The 18,764-nt window shown below is 41.7% G+C and overlaps 2 protein-coding genes across 2 annotated transcripts; both read left to right on the top strand.

The window, feature by feature from the left end:
* Positions 1-1,014: 1,014 nt before the first annotated feature.
* Positions 1,015-7,889, top strand: otop1 (otopetrin 1). Its single transcript, XM_032513978.1, has 6 exons — positions 1,015-2,469; positions 2,701-2,837; positions 3,159-3,217; positions 3,391-3,521; positions 4,870-5,780; positions 6,308-7,889. Exons 1-6 carry the CDS (start codon positions 2,100-2,102, stop codon positions 6,476-6,478), a joined length of 1,779 nt encoding a protein of 592 aa, XP_032369869.1. The 5' UTR covers positions 1,015-2,099; the 3' UTR covers positions 6,479-7,889.
* A 1,282-nt stretch (positions 7,890-9,171) lies between these two features.
* On the top strand, positions 9,172-13,426 carry drd5a (dopamine receptor D5a). Its single transcript, XM_032513982.1, has one exon. The coding sequence runs from the start codon at positions 9,632-9,634 to the stop codon at positions 11,075-11,077; it is 1,446 nt and encodes a 481-aa protein (XP_032369873.1). The 5' UTR covers positions 9,172-9,631; the 3' UTR covers positions 11,078-13,426.
* Positions 13,427-18,764: the final 5,338 nt, after the last annotated feature.

Raw genomic sequence — 18,764 nt, 5'->3', positions numbered from 1 at the left:
CTGCATTTTCAATTTTACTGCAGTAGATTTTATCAAGAAGTAATCATGCAGAATGGCTTCTTTCAGAGTCTCAATGTGTTAAATGCCCGGAATTTCAATCGTGTAGTTGATCGAAGTAGAGCTACATGTTAATGTGTTGTGCTCTTAATAATATTGCATCATATTTTTTGATGATCGATTTTTATGCCATTTTCAAAGAACCACTTACCATTGGACAAATTGTTCCTCAGCATTAAATATCACAATAAATCTAAAATCACACTTATAAATTTCCCCTCAAAGTGAACTCCCATTCAGCTTTTGTTTGGTGATGTTCTCAAGTGCAAACGAAAGAGAGCTACTTTAAATACTTCCAGATTAAATCATAATGTTTAGAGTTAGTCAGTCGCTCATTAATGGGCCATGATAACAAATAGATCTTACTCTTTTCTCTTTATCGCTCTGATTCTCAGTGATCGAGAAATCGATGTTGTTAAACGGTCGTTAAACAACACATTGCTCGCGGTTGGCACGCTCGTGTGCACAACAGCGCGCTGTTTCCTTGCGCACAGTCCTTATCGCTCCGTCTTGTGTGTGTGTGTGTGTGTGTGTGTGTGTGTGTGTGAATACTGTAGACTGCAACATGGTTATCTTCTCCAAACCTTTTTCAGATGTTAAGAGGGCAAGACTGAAAATAGAAAACACATGACTTAAGTGTTGCACCCTTTTTTTTCTTACACACCTCGACCTCCTACGTGCATGTGGGAAATTGACATTGATGGATAATATGCGTATAATAACATTTTCTGAAATTAATATAACATCAGGGTTGCTGGTTACATTAACAGCTAAAGGGGTTACCATTATTTTTTTGCGCTTTAAAACCACCAAAAACATGTACAATTTCCTTGAGGGGATCAATAAAGTATTCGGATTCAATGTGACCCTCACCCAACCATTCACCAACTACTTGGTTGGTTTTAAATGTTTTAAATGCTTTTTTTGTGTCCACGCAACTTAACCAGGCAAACTCAGGAGTCTCGTAAAGCAGAAGAAACGTTATTTTGAAGCCACTGTGCTGCGTGAATCTATATCACTAATTAATAGGCAGAATTTTAGAAGAAAGGAGCCCTTTTTAAGTTAATCATTAAATTGCCCTGATTACCTATTTCATCCCCTCCTATATTCACATCACACTAATCACCTCACAATCAATGTGAGCAGTCCTTCTATTGTTATTCTGATAACAATGTGTCTGTGTTTCCGCCCAAGCTATTGCACCAGAGGTTACATGATCAAATACATAAGAGCTCTCATTGCTGATGGTCTCAGTGTTCTCCTTCTTGCCATTCACTCACAAAAAGCCCTTGTGAATTTGACCATTGAAATCTGATTCTCCCTTTTCTTTTTAAAACTTGAGCACAAAGTTTTAACCACCACATCTCAGCCACAAGTGGACAAAAGGAGGTGGCACTTGGTTTTTAAGCGCTGTCATGACAGGTCACTTGGCTCCAGCCAGTAAAAATCGCAGGTTTGTGAAATGTCATCTTCCTTTTCATCTCATTCAGGCCTTTACGCTTAATACCCGATAGCCACCCTGAGAGGATTTCAGTAGACCTGGAAAGACGGTGTGCCAGCTGCTCCGAAGAGGTAGATTTGGGCGAAGCTCTTTTTTTTTTTTCTTCTTCTGCTATAGATAATTCTGTGTTTAGTGCTTTTTGCTTGAGGCAAAGAATGGTTGGCACAAGCCCAGTGATTAATCTGAAACATGCTATGGGAGTTTCAAAAGGACGGGGGTCTGGGATCACCAAAGACTGAAACGCAATCTACCATTTTCAATGACTCAGCGAGCGTGTTACACTACCAGATATTTCAGTTTCAGGGTTACAAGATGACAATGGCGTCTATCAAGTCCATCCTCAGCGAGTCTGGACATTGAAACGATGCGTGACCAGAGAGCCGGACCTTGAAGATTGAATGAGCATGTTTGGCACGGTACCTATTCGTCTGAATTCCTACCTTGTAGCAACAGGTTAGGCATCTGGCCTCCCCCAAATGCTCTTATAGCGCGCGGCTTTGACTTTATTTTTCTCACGGCATAGCGATTTTCCTTTCCCACCATGGTGGAACACAGTGGCCTAGACAGTCAGTGTCTGAACAAGTACTGTCATAGTTCCTCCTCGTCGTCCAGCTCCGAGCAAGACAAAAAGATGTTCACTAAACTAAAACTAAGTCTGTCAGGGGATTATCCGAGGAAGAACGGAGAGATCCTCAGCGGCCAATACGGGACCAATTTGCTGCTGCTCGGGCTAGCGATGATGCTGGCGGTCCAAGGTGACCCCTCTGTCAGGGAAGAGCACTTGTTGGCCTTAGTCACCTGCCTCATGATCCTCCAGCTGATCTGGATGTTGTGGTACATCCTGTTGCGGGACAGACAGAAGAACACGCGGACCGAGAAAGATGTCCACGCCACAACATGCTGGATAAGAGGTGAGTTTGTAAGATTACGCGCAAGATTACAGCAGTGCATGCTACAATAGTAAATTGATGTTATTCTTTTCAACGTGTATTGGATATGATAGAGGCCACAATCCTAATCGTTATCAGAACGAAGGGTTTGTGCTTGACTTGGAATAAAGAAATCCTGAAAGAACAATTTATTTATCCATATGGCCAAAGTGTGGCAGTAATAACTTGATCTTTATTTCTTTCTCCTGGTAGGAGGTTTGACTCTCCTTGCAGTCCTTTCACTGATTATGGACGCTTTCCGGATCGGGTACTATGTTGGCTATCAGTCTTGTGTGTCAGCTGTGCTCGGGGTTTATCCTGTCATCCACGCAACTCATACAATAACACAGGTACATTTGCAATCCCAATGTTATTTCAATAATGTGATAATCTTTCAGCAGTGTGACACTGTATCTTTTTTTTCCTTTGCACCACTTAACCAGGTAGGTCTTTGCATAATGTGTTCTTTGTTTTTGAAGAGAGTACAGAGTTGCTGCAACAATATAATCCTGTCATTGTCCATGTTATTTGAGTGTAACTGCATAGGACAAGGGAAATCCTTCTAGTAAAGGCATTTAAATAATTTTAAGTCACTGTTTTCCTGTCTGTAAAATATGTTTTAATAAGCTGTATATTTACTAATATAAAGGATTTGTGTGTGTTTTGTTTAGGTGCATTTTCTCTGGTTTCACATCAAGGATGTCATCCAGAGCTTTGAAACATTTGAGAGGTATGTGAAATATGGGCTATTATAATTTAACACTATCATGAAATATCATACCAGCGACTAAAGAAAGTGCAAAATATAAAATCTGCATGGAAGGATCCCCTTGAAAACGAGATGCTACATCTCAACAACCTGCATCATAACACACAGCTTTGTTTTCATCTGTGTCTCCTCAGATTTGGTGTAATCCATGCAGTCTTTACCAACCTCCTCCTGTGGTGCAACGGTGTAATGTCAGAGGCCGAGCACTTCTTGAACAACCACAAGAGAAGACTCTTTGCACTGGGCTTTGAAAACCTCACTATACGTAAGGGCCAAGGGGTTGATTGCTGGCTTGTACCTAGAAGACAAGTACAATAGTCCACTTGAGAGCTCCCTTCAATGGATAAAAGAAAAGGGAAGGAGAGGAGGGCTTGCGAGGGGAAGGGAGGTTAGCTGAGCAGCCCAGTGGGTCTTGTTTGTGTCGAACGTCTCTCTATTAGGTTTCAGGAGACACGCAGTGTTGCTAGTGCTGAGGCCCCCTCCCCAACCTTTTCCCCACACTTCAGCCACCACCACCCTCCTTGGCAACCCCCCGCTTGACCTCAGACGGTTTTGTCCCCAGGCTACCTACTCCCAAGGGTGCTGCAATTACAGTAACTGATATATCTAAGCCTAGGGTTGGGGGGTCCGGCTGCTCCTCCTCATATCCGGCTGACTGTGAGGCTGGCTGCACCCTGACTGTTGTTCCCTTTTTAATTAAAGGCTGCAGTACCATAGTGGTGGCCTTCAGGGGGGTGAGGGGTGGGAGGGGATGATCTCTAGAGGGCATCAGCATTACCATAGCCTGTTGTGGTGGGGTAATAAGTATAAAAAGTGCATTGTCATAACCATCTGAGATGCCCAGACATTCAGAAATGAGTAAAGTTTCCAATTAAAATATGTAGAATATGGCGGCCAATGAATATTGACCATCAAGAAGTTAGACAGGAATTTATAATGGAGCTTTGTGCTGCCAAACATAACCCATAACCTTTGGTTAAATTAATCACAAATCTAAAGCATTAAAAACAACACCTTGTGAATTACACATAATTGGACCTTTTCAGGTCTCTACAAATTGTTCAAATAAAACACAGAGAAAATCACTGTATATCCTGAACTGGTCACAACTAGTAGATGTTGACAAATAGACATTGCTTTGTCACAGGCCAAAAAGGTTGGGAATCACTACCTTAGTGAATAAATTTGTGGGCTTCTGATGCTCTGGCAGTTCCAGAACAGACAGTGTATAACTGTGTAAATAAGATTGCACTCGAGCAAAAGGATGTCAACAAATCTAATCTGCAGTTCAAAAGGGTTGTCTTGAAACATTTAAGATTAGTTTGGATTCGATTAAACATTCAGGAGTTATAATTTTGCCTCTCAAAGCATTCATATTTTGCAGTTTAAAATCTGTTAAAATTAAAACCGAGATACAAAATGTTTTCATTCATTCAGTGTGCTCAAAACTGTCTTTTTGTAAAGTGTAATGTATTACTCTTTGACCTGACACACAATGCACAATGTAATCTTTTTTTGTACTATTTATTTACTTGTAGATTGCTTGATGTACTGTATGGCAGAATAGACATTATTTGCTCATGAATTTGCATCTGTTTTTATTTGTTTCGCAGTGCACTCAGAGCCTGACTGTAACTGCACCACCAGCACTTGCTCCTTGTTCTCCAAAAGCCTCTTCTATCTCTATCCCTTCAACGTTGAGTACCACATATTTGTCTCTGCCATGCTCTTCGTCATGTGGAAAAACATTGGGCGGACCATTGACCTTTCTTCAAACAGGAAGAGGCTGGCTACCAAAACCCAGGGCCTGCACATAGGCCCCATTCTGGGTCTACTTGCACTGGCCGGCACTATCGGGGTCATGGTGGTCTACATCACCAACATAGAGCAATCCCTCCAAACACATAATTCAGCCATTTCTATGTTCTACATTTATGGCATTGCCATGCTGGCGTTCATGTGCTCCGCTGGTTCCTTAGGTCTGCTCATATATCGAGTGGACCACATGCCTCCGGACACCTCCAAGAACCCGTCCAGACAGCTAGACACAGAGCTGCTGTGTGGGTCCTCTGTCGGCTCCTGGCTCATGTCCTGGTGCAGCATTGTGGCTGTGGTAGGAGCCAACACCAATCCTCCTTTCCGCTGGACCAACTTTGTCTACTCTCTGCTTGTTGTGTTGGAGAAGTACATCCAGAACCTCTTCATTGTAGAGTCCCTGTATCGCCAGCAAAAGGATGGAGAGAGGGAGGACCCCGAGTTGCCAGCTGCCCCGGAAATCTTCTCGGTGACGTCTTCTTTAGCCCCACCGTACAACGGCATCATTAACCAAGCCTACGAGACTCCAGACAGAACCTGTGTCTCCCTGGAGAACGAGAACGAGGAGGAGAGCAGGCAGGTGTACGGATGTCCAAGGAAACCTTCTGAGGTGTCGCTGCCTGTGAGAAACAAAGTAAAGCAGCCTCTAAATATAAAGAGGAAAGTCCTGAAAAACATTGCTGTCTTCCTGATAATGTCCAACATTTCGGTAAGCATTTGTACTTGTCAACCTGATAATTGAATTTAGATGAGATGGAATTAGGTTGACGTAAGTTTCGTTGTGTAAAAACTCTAAATAATTGTGATTGGCTATCTGAACAAACTGTATATTATTGTCAAAATTGTATTAATATATTAAAATATTAGAACCAATGTGATTTCCAAATTTCCTGTACATTTTGGTTTTCAGAAAGTCTTTTTTCAAAGGCAGAAATCACATATTGCTATATTTAAACTTTTCCAATCAATACTTTTATATCAACAATGTGTCAATTGATGATGTGTAATGTGACAGGTGTCCCTGGTAGCGACGCACTTACAGATACTTATCACCCAACTTTGCCACTTTCCTCAGCTCTGCGGAGCCTTTTAGCTTCTTTCACCCTATAATTATAGTTTTCACTCACACTGCTGTTGTTAACATGGCTGGCCCCCTGACCAAAGAAATCAATGAATGCAGGTTTAACTAATTGAACTTTTTTCATTCTAATTGAACTTCTTTCTTTCCTCTTTCAGCTGTGGATCCTTCCTGCCTTTGGCTGCCGGCCACAGTACGACAACGGTTTGGAACAGGAGACATTTGGCTACAGCACATGGACCACAGTTCTCAATTTTGCCATTCCTTTGAACCTTTTCTACCGCATCCACTCAGTCGCCTCCCTCTTCGAGGTGTTCCGCCGGGTCTGACAGAAAAGCAGATGACTGACAATGCCAGATACGCTAACATGCACAAGAACACTTGTCACCACCGGCTCCCGTGAGTGTCTCACAGCGCAGGTCAGCCTTTCAGGAGGCAGTCTGGGTCACACTGCCACAGACTTGAAAGCAATCTGCAGAGACAAACAAAACATAGATCCCTCAGTGTTGGGATTACAGAGGAAGACAAAACCTATTAGCCTACGCTCCTTGAAAAATTACCTTGTTTAACACAAGGCTTATTAAAAATGGTCATGGAAATGACTTTTGGTTTCAAGAATTTCAAAAGAGCTCTTTGTACTTTTTGTTCTGTAGTTACATTACTGTAGGTTTTACTCTCTGGTTCATCATGTCAAATATACATGATGTATCTGACAGACTTATTTTGTACTGTTTGATATTAGTAGCTGAAAGTATATGATATACTACTTATAAAATACTACAGCTAAGCCTCTTAAACACCTGTTAGTATCAAGCTTCTACTGTGTTCAACAGAGCCGCAAGTTAACCCATTGACCCATATTTTAACTGCATGTGAAATGTTCATACTGTATAAGGATATGGTTCTCATTTACTTCTCTTAGTAGTTCAAGTTTAATGGAACAGTATAAAACCTGAGCTACAAAGATAGTGACAATCTTAGCACTATATTTTGAATAATCTTTATGAGTTGGACTATAGTTCTCTGTCTCTCTCTCTGTCATTTAAGGTTCATCATTGTCCTATTATATGCTGATTCTCTGTTCTGTCAATTTAACTAATAAGTTATGTTCAAAATGATGTTGGTTATACTGGGTTATCTTCTACCACATATAGTGAGAAGTGCTAGGTAAGACAGATCTACTGTCAAAAATATTTCCCTTCTGAATTTATGTATGTATAAAAAAGTTTTCAAATCAGGTGGATCTATATTATCAAAAGTGGAAATCTTGTATCAGAATATTTCCAGGATTATAACACAATATAAAGAAACAGTTACTGTAATGGCAACTGCTACACCAGATCAGAGATTGTATGTTTACACCTGAAAGATCAGCAATAAAAAACATCCCATGTCTGTGACATTACTTATTTCTTTTTGATATAAAACGCAGATATACTTTTTACTTGTACTGTACAATTTTATATCAAATTAATGTATAATTTTTGTCAGTTCTCAACATGGTGCTATCCACTCTTTGTGTTGTCACTATGTGCCAACTTGTGGTAAAAATCCTGCAAACTGCAATATTATAATCTTTGTAAATACTCTCATGCTGATTAAAATCATCACTCAGACACTGACACGATTTTGTGAAAATCCAATAAAATGGTGCTCAAATGAAATGACGTGTACTATAGTGATGAATGTATATCCTTTGCCTATATTGAAACAAATAACATTTTCTTTTTTTCATATTCACGTGACGTGTCACATCTTCTATGTTATCTGCCCTTCACACTGAGGATGTCTTTGCTCACTGTTCCTTTATTGCCATTAAAATTCTAAATTGACAGCAGGTGTAGTACATATTTACACCACAAGGTGGAGCCACGTATGTATGTATGTTTTTAAGAGTTTGATGGAACAGTCCGAAAACTCATGTTTTATAGGCAACTACGGCTTGGCTTATCGCGCCTTCTTACAGAACAGACATACAAAGATACAGTTCATTTCAAGGGATAACAAAAGTAGGCTATACAGAATAATAGTAGGGATTCTCATTTTAAAAAAAAAAACACGTGACTTAATATTAATTACTAATGAACTATCTGGAATATATTTATCACACAATATTCTAACTTAATTCATATTGTTCTGTGAATTTAAATGCAGCAAAGAAAGTCTACAATCCTGTTCCAGACAGACAACATACTCTGTGGTGACGCTCAGATCAGGTCCGCAGGCATCATATTTTTGGACACTCATATTAATTCACTTGCTGTGGTAACATCTGTAGTAGCCTAATGATTGTCTGTAAAGAATTAAATGTTGTGGCAGGCACAAGTTGCCTCGTGACATCCCGAGATTATAGGTTACTCCAGAGAGATTTGGCATCGGCCTGCAGGAGATTATTTTGACGTAATGCCACAACGATTTGACAGGCACGCAGACACGTCTAAAAATATCCGTGACGTTTCAAAGCCGAAACGGCGCTGCTGCTGTTGCATAGACAACGCGCTCGGAGCTCCTGGCTCAATATGTCCACTGAGAGTGTGAATGTGACTCACCTGTAACTCTGAAAAGTGGGTGAGCTATGACCTCCGGTGGGCAGTTGTCAGAGGGCAAATAAACACCAGTATTCAGGGAGGATCTAAAAAAAAAAGATTGATTTGTGCACATAAAAAAAGGCAGTGGCTTGTTATCATTAAGGCGCACGCGTTTTAAATTACACTATAGCTAAAATAGTGTGGCTGTAGTATAGTGTTTTACTATTAACTTGAAACTGGCAGATTATGCTGATTAAAGGACAGACAGACAGACAGAGTTACTGCTTGCTGAGGGGACTGCAAAGGCGTTTGCTTTTTCAGCACCATGGACAGCTCCGGTCAGAGCTACTTTATTAACTTCATTGTATGTTTTCTTTAAAATTGAGTTACTCCACTTTATTAAGATACATAACTGGTTGGATATGTGTGCAACCTTTATACAGTACATAAAATACATTTGAATGTACCCAGTAGCTGTTTATTAACACATTTTTGTATGTGTAGTTTACACACAGTTTGATCTTGCACAAAAAACTGCATATTGTAACTCCTGTCACTGCAGAGTTGTGTGGTGTCAAATATAGATAATAGCATATAATAGTCCGTCAAAATGTTTAGGGCTTCCTCACACCCCTTTTCTAACGCAGTGTCATGTGCGTAACACCACCCACAGAGGAGGCGTATGCGCCCAGCCCCGGTTAGGCTGTAGGGACTCCCGCACCCACACCGCGCCCAGGATACCTTGGACTGAGACATTCACAGAAGTAGCCAGGTCAGACGACCGGAGCGGTAAGGCTACAACATGCACTCGCCACTGTGTGCTGTGTTTCAGCCCCTCAGCGCACCTGGCACGTCGCTCGGCTCAGTTTTCAGGCGATCAATTCTCTCTTTCCGTCTGTTTTGCACTACACATCAGGATGGCAGCCGAGCAGGTCAGTGGGGACCATACGGTCAATGGTTGATAACTGCGCTTGTCCACACTCATGGAGCAATGGACTGCAGTTTAACTTGAAGAGGCACATGGATAACCCAGCCAAGCATCTCTCATCGGTGCAGGGGACTGACTCTGTGCCCGCACCCCTTGGAGAGATTATGTCGAACAGCACCGAAACAGAGGCAACAAAGGATCAGAGGAAGGATATGGTGGTGCGTACGGTGACGGGCTGTCTGCTGTCCCTGCTCATCCTATGGACCCTGCTGGGAAACATCCTGGTCTGCTCCGCGGTGCTGCGCTTTCGACACCTGCGGACCAAAGTCACCAACATTTTCATCGTCTCCCTGGCTCTATCGGATTTATTTGTCGCCGTCCTGGTGATGCCCTGGAAAGCTGTGGCAGAGGTGGCGGGGTACTGGCCATTTGGCACTTTCTGTAACATCTGGGTAGCTTTTGACATTATGTGCTCCACCGCCTCCATCCTCAACCTCTGTATTATCAGCGTGGATAGATATTGGGCCATCTCGAGCCCCTTCCGATATGAGAGGAAAATGACCCAGCGAGTTGCCTTTGTTATGATAAGCATCACTTGGACGTTGTCTGTGCTCATTTCATTCATACCGGTCCAACTAAACTGGCACAAAGCCAGCGGTGACGACATGGCTGGGACGCACAACTCTTCCACAAGTTGGCAGATAGAGGAAAACTGTGACTCCAGCCTGAGCAGAGAGTATGCTATATCCTCCTCTTTAATAAGTTTCTACATCCCCGTGGCAATTATGATTGTGACTTACACCAGAATATACCGGATTGCACAAATACAAATTAGAAGAATAGCCTCCCTGGAGAGGGCGGCAGAACATGCGCAAAGTTGCAGGACAAACAGAATTGAGTGCCAACACCACAAAACCTTGAAAACGTCAATTAAACGGGAAACCAAAGTGTTTAAAACTCTGTCGGTGATTATGGGTGTATTTGTGTTTTGCTGGTTACCTTTTTTCGTCCTAAACTGTATCGTCCCGTTCTGCGACAGACCGGCTACAGACGTGGATGCGGGTCTGCCGTGCGTCAGCGAGACGACTTTCGACGTCTTTGTGTGGTTCGGCTGGACCAACTCCTCCCTGAACCCCATCATTTACGCCTTCAACGCCGAGTTCAGGAAGGCCTTCGCCAGCCTCTTGGGCTGTCGCAATTTCTGCTCCACACCAGTGGAAACTGTTAACATCAGCAACGAGCTGGTCTCCTATAATCAAGACACCCTAATGCACAAGGATATCGCGAACACATATGTCAACATGATCCCCAACGCGGTTGAATGTATTGAGAATGAAGAGACTTTTGACAGAATTTCACAGTTTTCTCACAACAATGAAAACGCCACCGACTCGGTTTGTGACTTGGAGGACTGCGAAGCAGATATCAGTCTTGACAGGATGTCACCATTCACACCTAATGGATTACATTGACTCCAACTTTGTGTCTCCCTGTGCGTATTTGGATGTATTGATAATACTGTCATCGTTCATTTGCCTCCTTTGTCCCAGAAGCTGCTCTCCACAGGAAGACCACCTATTACGGTCTACTGAGTTGCTGCATTGCCTCTTGTAGCTGGTGAGGGATCAAGTGACTTGCTCATGGACACTCCAGCAGGGCGCATGTATCTGTATCCGCCAGGCTACCCTGTCGCCACTTTACGTCATATATGAGATGTTATGTTGTTGTACTGTTCTGAAAAAAATTGATGTGTAGGTGTTTATTTACATGACAAGTGAAGTTTGTGTTCATTTGTTCAAAGGTGTTCGGTGTAGTTGAAGTTGTGGTTTACCGGAAGGCTTTAGTCTGGCGTCCGTGTCTCATTTCCATCTGCTTGGAGGAAAAAGAAAATGTTTGTAAAAACTCACATGAGGATGATGACAACCTTTTGCTGCTTAAAAACCTCGTGTATCCAGTGCCCGCCTTTCCACTGAGTATGAAAACTGAGGGAAGCCTTACAGACAGTGCAGCCAAGATAGTTCTACTCAATTGCAGTCATTTCAGCGCCTTATCTAATTTAAGGAAGAAGTTTGAGACATGGAAGGAATGTGTCGTATTACATGATGCCAAAATGCAGTATTAAAGTGTTTACCCACTGCACCCACCCCGGTGACTCATCCAGCACGCATCGTCGCACTATGGACTATTATGCAGTTTGATCAAGGCTCAGATGGCCGGAGGCTTGGATGGAGCTGAACATGATGTAAAAGGCACAACACCTAATGCTATGAAAGTGTAAAAGTGAGTCTGTTTACACTGGAATCACAAATCCAAATCAAAGAACTTTGACTAGAACCAGAAGTCCCTGTACTGACCGGCCATTGGCCTCTGGCCTAGCAAGCTGATTGGCCCGGAGTGTCGGACCATTGTTAACCCTTAAAGGACTACAGGAGGCCAGCGATTTTTCCCAACATTATTCTACAGCTTTTACTTCTAAAATGAAGATATTGGTATAGTGTGAAACTAGACGATATAGGTGGGTGGAATAACCTCCAACGTTTAGCACAATCTTGGTGAGTGAAAATCTGTCAAGGACATTTTCAATGGAGTCCCTTGACCTCTCACCTCAAGATAGCCTATCTCAATGACAACAGGTTCTATAGGTACCCACAGGTCTCCCCTTTACATGTGTTCCCGCTTTATGAGAATCCCATGCATTCAGGGAAAAAAAACATGCAGTTTTACTCATGTAGTATGTTCTAAAATGGTGAATTTGAATATTTCTTCATAAATTGGGTATAACTGGAAAGCTATGACTCTTGTGGATTTAAGGAGGCAAATTGTAATCATATTTGAAGATGTTCCTCCCCAAAGTAGCAATTTCATTGTAGTGACTCCACTTTTTTTAAACTTATCCTCTACTGTTTAAAATTAGTTATTGTGACGGCTAGGATAATCACAGCTTAATCATGAGACTTAACAACCACAAACTAGAGACTGAGCAAATTCAGAGGACATATGGCCATAAGGAGGTTTCTGTGCAAATTCCAAAACAGAAGTGCTCGCCATCCAAATACAGATAAATGCAGAAATCATTTTTTATAAAAACAAATTCATAGCATGGATTTGTCTATGATGTTCCTTAAGGTCTTGGTGTCTTAACGTTGCATTTTGGAGGGATTTCTAACCATTTTTGATCAATTCTCGAATCAAATCTCCTAACAAGTGGTATCCACCCTGAAATTGCTGCAACAACGTATGAGAAATAATTGTTCATAACAATGGCCGTATTAAGAGAACACAAAAAAAGTTAAAGCATATGTGGGCTGTTGGGGTTATTTTCTTGGACTGCTGTTAGATTCCTAGCCTGAATTATTATCCCAATCGAGGCCTGCAGCAGTCATTTTAACGATCAAAACTGCTACTCTTTTCTGTGACCTTTCATTTCTCATTAAGGCCAAAACTACTGAATGGTTGTGCTTTATCAACCACAGACAGGCAGCTTTAACTGACCTAACAAAAGAAAAGAAAGAATCAAGGCTGTCCTGAATGACCAAAGATTTCGAGGAGTGAATCGATAACTCCAACACAATAAGGCTACAGCGTTTAAGCAACTAGGAATTTTTGCTATAGAAAGCTCTCACTCACTCACACACACACACACACACACACACACACTCTAGGCCAACGGAACTGGATGTCATACATCATCTCTCCATCTCTCCAACACCTCTCTCTATCTTTGTACTGTACAGATGACCTGATCTGAATGTATACTACTGTCCTTTAAACAGTGATGTGTGTCATCATTTGTCTAATAAAATGCTGTCATGCTGAGAGAACAGGGTGCTCTGGTATCTTCCTGAAGGTGACATTAGTGTTTATGGGGTATCACAAATGGACAAACGAGTTGAATCATTTTCAGCTTTACTCTAACTTTCACTTCCGCTCAGCAGTGACTTAACTCATGCATATCCACCTCTGACCCTTTTAAAACATTTTTTATTCGGCAATTTGCCTTTTTTGGACAGGTTGACAACAGACTGAAGGACAAGAAATGTCTGCAGAGAAACACAGAGCAAGGGATTATACGCATCACAGGTCCCCCGAGGGCTCAGACTGGGGACATTATGTTAAGGTGGTGTGCTTCGCATAGGCTGTTGCTCCTCCAGGCAATGTTGTAGCCCTTTGGTTGCCCTAGGTGAGATTTAATTTTTGAGCCCCGCCCCACCTAGATCCGCATTCCCAGATCTCCGCAGCGCTGTGTCAGCAACAGAGTAGCAATGTATATTCACTTTAGTTTCTAGCTTGCATGTAAGTTAAATGACACCAACCTTTGGTCTAATCGTAACTGGTTTGGAAACCCAAAGGCCAGTGTTTTGTTTCCAGATTTGTGTGCATGGTGACTTTTGATGTCGGGGTCTGGGGGTCCACCTCCTGAACATTTTGAGCATTGAATACTTCATTTCCTGCATTCTGGTGAATTTTTATGCCCCTCTTTCTACCTTTTCCTGATGAATTTATGTAAAGGGAAACATAGATTACAATCCAAATATAGAAACATAAAGGAACATATTGCTGTAAGGCTTTCAAGCATTCTCTATTGCTTTTATCAATTATTCTCCTGTAGATAGACTTTTCTAATTATGTCTGAGTCCAAATACATGTGGCCTATGGCATAATTTACTCATCCCTCTTTTGCATCTTTTGTTGGGAAGTAACGTCCTTAAATGTGCATATGACAAATATTCACCTGAATGATACATTAATTCATTTTCATTTATTAATAAACCCCTGGACTGTAATATTTCAGATGTGTTTGAGCAAGATTTCTGTTCAAGTTCAAACCTTTGGGCACATTCAAAATATATCTCATCCATGTTCTCTGAGAGGAGTCGTGATATTTTGAGAAGAATAAAGTTATAATAAAATAGGCTATTACAAGAATAACGTCACAATATTTCAGAAAAATCTACCTGCACCATAGTCTGCTGTGCATTACGTGATTGCTAGGTAGATCTCAGACCTCCTGACAGACACAGAGCCCGTCAGAGACGCTGATCTCTGAATGAAACAGTTTAGGGAAGTGGCTGTACATCGGAGATGGAAACCCCAAACTGTGGCAGGAATAAGGATACATCTGCCGCAGCATCTCCACAGCAGAGCGCGTCCATTATAAACCTGAAGCTGCACAGACCCCGGAAGGCGCGTACCAGCAGCTCCATGGTCTGCGCCGCTGCTCGACTCTATTTTTTACAGCAAGAGTGGACGCTAAGCGACGCACAGGTCTGCATCAGAGCTCCGTGTGTTTGAGTCCATAGACTAGAAATATCACGTCACGGGAACTTCAAACTAAATCAGTAGGTTGAAGTTTCCCCCCAATTAGGAAATGATCGACAATAATCATCAATTCAATCAAAAAATCAGGTTGATGAGTAAACATGTGGCTTAGGGGGGTGCCTTTGGATGATCGCCCCCAACACCTTTGACACCCTCAGAGAGTGTTGGGCGAGTTACTTTTAAAGTAATTAGTTACAGTTACTAGTAACTTTTTCTAAAAAGTAACTAAATTAGATACTCAGTTGCAAAGTATAAAAGTAACTAGTTACTTCAGAAAGTAACTAATGCGTTACTTTCGAGTAAATTTTTAAACATTACATTTTTTCAGTCTACCATATAATCATTGTCTATTGTTTGTCGGTATTTCTTGTGTGTTAACTTGTTTGTGTGTTTTTGGTTTTTTGCTGTTGTTAAGAAATTGCTGCTGCTGTAATAAGGACATTTCCCCGTTGTGGGATGAATAAAGTATAATCTGATCTAATCTAAATGCTCAAAAGTGACCCCACCTCCACCCCTCTAAAATGGAATTTAAAATACACGTGCATGTTCAATTAGTCATGGTAAATCTGAATGTTATCATGAAATGGACACTTAATGCAAACATACAAAATATATACACTCATACACAATGTTCATACTTGTGCATTGCTGTGTGCATCGAGCCGGCGTGTGTGTCTGTGTGTGTGTGTGTGTGTGTGTGTGTCTGTGTGTGTGACAGAGCGAGGGAGAAGTGAGAGAGTGACAGCCATTATCTTCGGAGCAAGTAGTGACTCTAGAGTCATATAGTGTCTCCCCTATGTTTTCTGACCACAGCGGGAAATCTTTAGCAGGAAAAGTTCCCCCTCTCCTTGATTTCATAACGCCATACCTGTCTCTCGCTGACTGACTCGCTTGTGTTGTTCGTTGTGTCCGACTTCGCGTGCTATCATTAACACCCGCCCAACTCTGATTGGCTTACCATGAACTTTTACTCATATCAGCATTTATGCGCTTAATTGTCTCGTGCACGGCCCACTAACAAAGGAAGAAAAAAAGAGATCCAGTTGGTCTGATGAAAAAAAAACAGCTTCAATTAGAGCAATTTTTCAGCATTTAATAGAGTTATTAAGGTGGCAAGAGTAATCAATTAGATTACTGAAAAAGTAACGCCGTTAGTAACCGTTATTCCCATCACTGCCCATAGGCAATAGCCTAGGTCGCCTATAGCTATCGCCGGCCCTGCCTCCAGGACACTTCCAATTAGACTGACCTATCTTTCACAGGTTCAGACAGCTGACATATTTCTCCTGGCAGGGACAGAGAGGCTTGGATTCTGCTGACCAGAGACAGTTGTTTATCTAATACAGTAATAAGAGAAAAACCCTGAAGAAGTAGCGCTGTTCTTCAAGATGAAGGCTTCTTTTTGGTCAGAGATCATAAACATTCCTTAAACAAATATCATGTAAACTACCAGTAAGCAAGTGAGGGGAACCTGATACTTCAGTAACCACTCCCTGTTGAACTGCCAACAGCATCTGTCAGTTCAGTCTTTCTGCCTGTGTAAAAATCCCAACTCAGTCTCACGGCAGTTTGTGAAATGTTCACGTAATTTAATCTACTGATTCGTGTACACGACACGTTTATTTAGTTATTTCTGTGATGTCAGCATGTTTTTTAAACTAATGTATTAAAATGGGTACCATCTTTCATGATCACAGCATGATTCTTTCTGCCAGTCGGGCTGCAGCAGAGAAGCTGTATACAGCTTTGCTGTAGTTGGTATTTTTAGCCCAGTAACAGCTGTTTTAATCAACATTTATTCACAAGATCTTATCATGGTTTATATGTATTTCTTTTAATGTTATTATTTCGTTCTTATTGACGGAGAAGCTGGATTGATTTGTTGTTTATTGATATTTTTAAAACTGCAATGCTACATCTATCAACATTTATTTAGATGTTATCATGGTAGGCCTGTCCCTTTCTTTATTTTAACAATATTAGTTTGGTCTTATTACCGGTGAAATATTACAGTGTGCCATAACATTACCAGAGAATTTCTAATAAGGGGAGAACTTGGGATACTTCTGGCTTCGGAAATGGTTGCAGTTCCACTCTGAATCCAAATGGGAAAGCACAGTGGCTAAGTGGTTAGCACTTCTGCCTCACAGTAAGAAGGATGTTGGTTTGAATCCAGGTCGTTCCAGGCCTTTCTGTGTGGAGTTTGTATGTTCTCCCTGTGTTTGTGTGGGTGTCCTCCGGGTGCTCTTGTTTCTTGCCACCATAAAAGACATGCATCCTAGGTTGAAAAATAGCCAATTGGCTAACTCTGGTGCATTTACAGAAATGTTCATTAATGTGCATTGTCCTCAAGTAAATAAAATAAATCAATATGAGGGCGCTCACAGTTGAGTGCAGAATTTTTGGAGGTCTATGGAGCTGTACCCCTAAAAATCCCTTTTTCTCACAATATCATTTTTTATCTAGCAATTTGAAGGTTGTATTCAAAAGGGGAGACTAAGAAAATACACACTGCTGGTTGTAAAGTCGCTTTTTTGTTCTATAAAGCCTTTTAAAATGCTATTACACACCATGCGGCCAGAGATAATGCTTTACGGCAAACTCTGAGTCTCTTCCTTTGTTTTTTCTAGGCATCAACAACACAGCTGGTTGTGCCATTAGGTTGTGCTCTCCCTGTCAATACATGTGCTAGAAAGAGGTTTGCTAATGTTTTAAAGACCACAACGACATTCTGGTTCTGCTTTGGATGGCATCAAGCGGGATCTCTGGTCCTAATCAGTCCTTCACTGACCAATCAGCATTCGTTAGCAGAATGCTAGCGTGTTATGGACAACAACGACTCAACTTGTAAGAGAAATCAAAAGTAAGTACTCGTTCATTCAACTTTTGACCTATAATCCACATTGAACTTGCAAAAACAACAATAAATTCTGAGATTTCTCAATAGCAATCAAACGAAAGACACAAACGTAGCCGTCTAGCTCCATAGACTCCAATTCATTTTACAATCGCCAAGGACACCCCCAGTGGAACTCTGGTGGAACCGCAACCTACTTTGATACAATTGGGCTTAATAGGGAGTGAGCAGGCTCTCCTTAGACAGGCTCTGACACTACCATATGGGCCGAGCGGGGCGCATTCTAAGCCGATGGACACAGAATCGGACAGCGATCAGCAGGTCTTTGAAGACAGTTTCACTTTAATGTACATAATTAATCAGTAGTTTTGTCACTAGCAACAACACGTTGCTCAGGTTTGTTCTAGTAAGTGATGCACCGTAAAAATGTAAAATTACCGCTCCACGTCTGTGAAAGATTGTTGCACGTTGTAAGCTACGTGAGAATTTATGCAATAAAAACACAAGTGAAAAAATAGTGTTTTATGCTACGCACTTTGATTTGCCTTGTTGCAGAAAAATGCTAGGCCTTTATAAAAAACCTACAGTTGAATGTTTAGAAATTGCAAACTGCTCCACCCTATGTCTCACCAAAACCTGGCTTAACCCCGGCACCTCCGACTCGGCGGTATCCAGGACAACTTCACCCACCACTGTGGTGACTGCACCGAGGCCTCTCAGAAGTCCAAAGGCAGCGGTGTTTCTATGTGAACCAGAAGTGGTGCACAGATACAACAGTGATCACAGAGGCATGCTCCTCAGTCCTCGAGATGCTTACCATAAAATGCAGACCGTTCTACCTACCAAGGGACTTTACCTCCGTCATTCTGGTCGCTATTTATATACCTCCTCAAGGTACTTCAGTGTACTACAGCAGTCCAGCAACTTTCTGCTCACATCACAAACATCAAAAACTCAGACCATAATATAGTCCTTCTGATCCC

Source organism: Etheostoma spectabile, chromosome 4 (genome assembly GCF_008692095.1).
Source record: "Etheostoma spectabile isolate EspeVRDwgs_2016 chromosome 4, UIUC_Espe_1.0, whole genome shotgun sequence".
NCBI lineage: Eukaryota > Metazoa > Chordata > Actinopteri > Perciformes > Percidae > Etheostoma > Etheostoma spectabile.
Note: the sequence above shows the minus strand (reverse complement) of the source record. Positions and strands in the feature narration are given on the sequence as shown.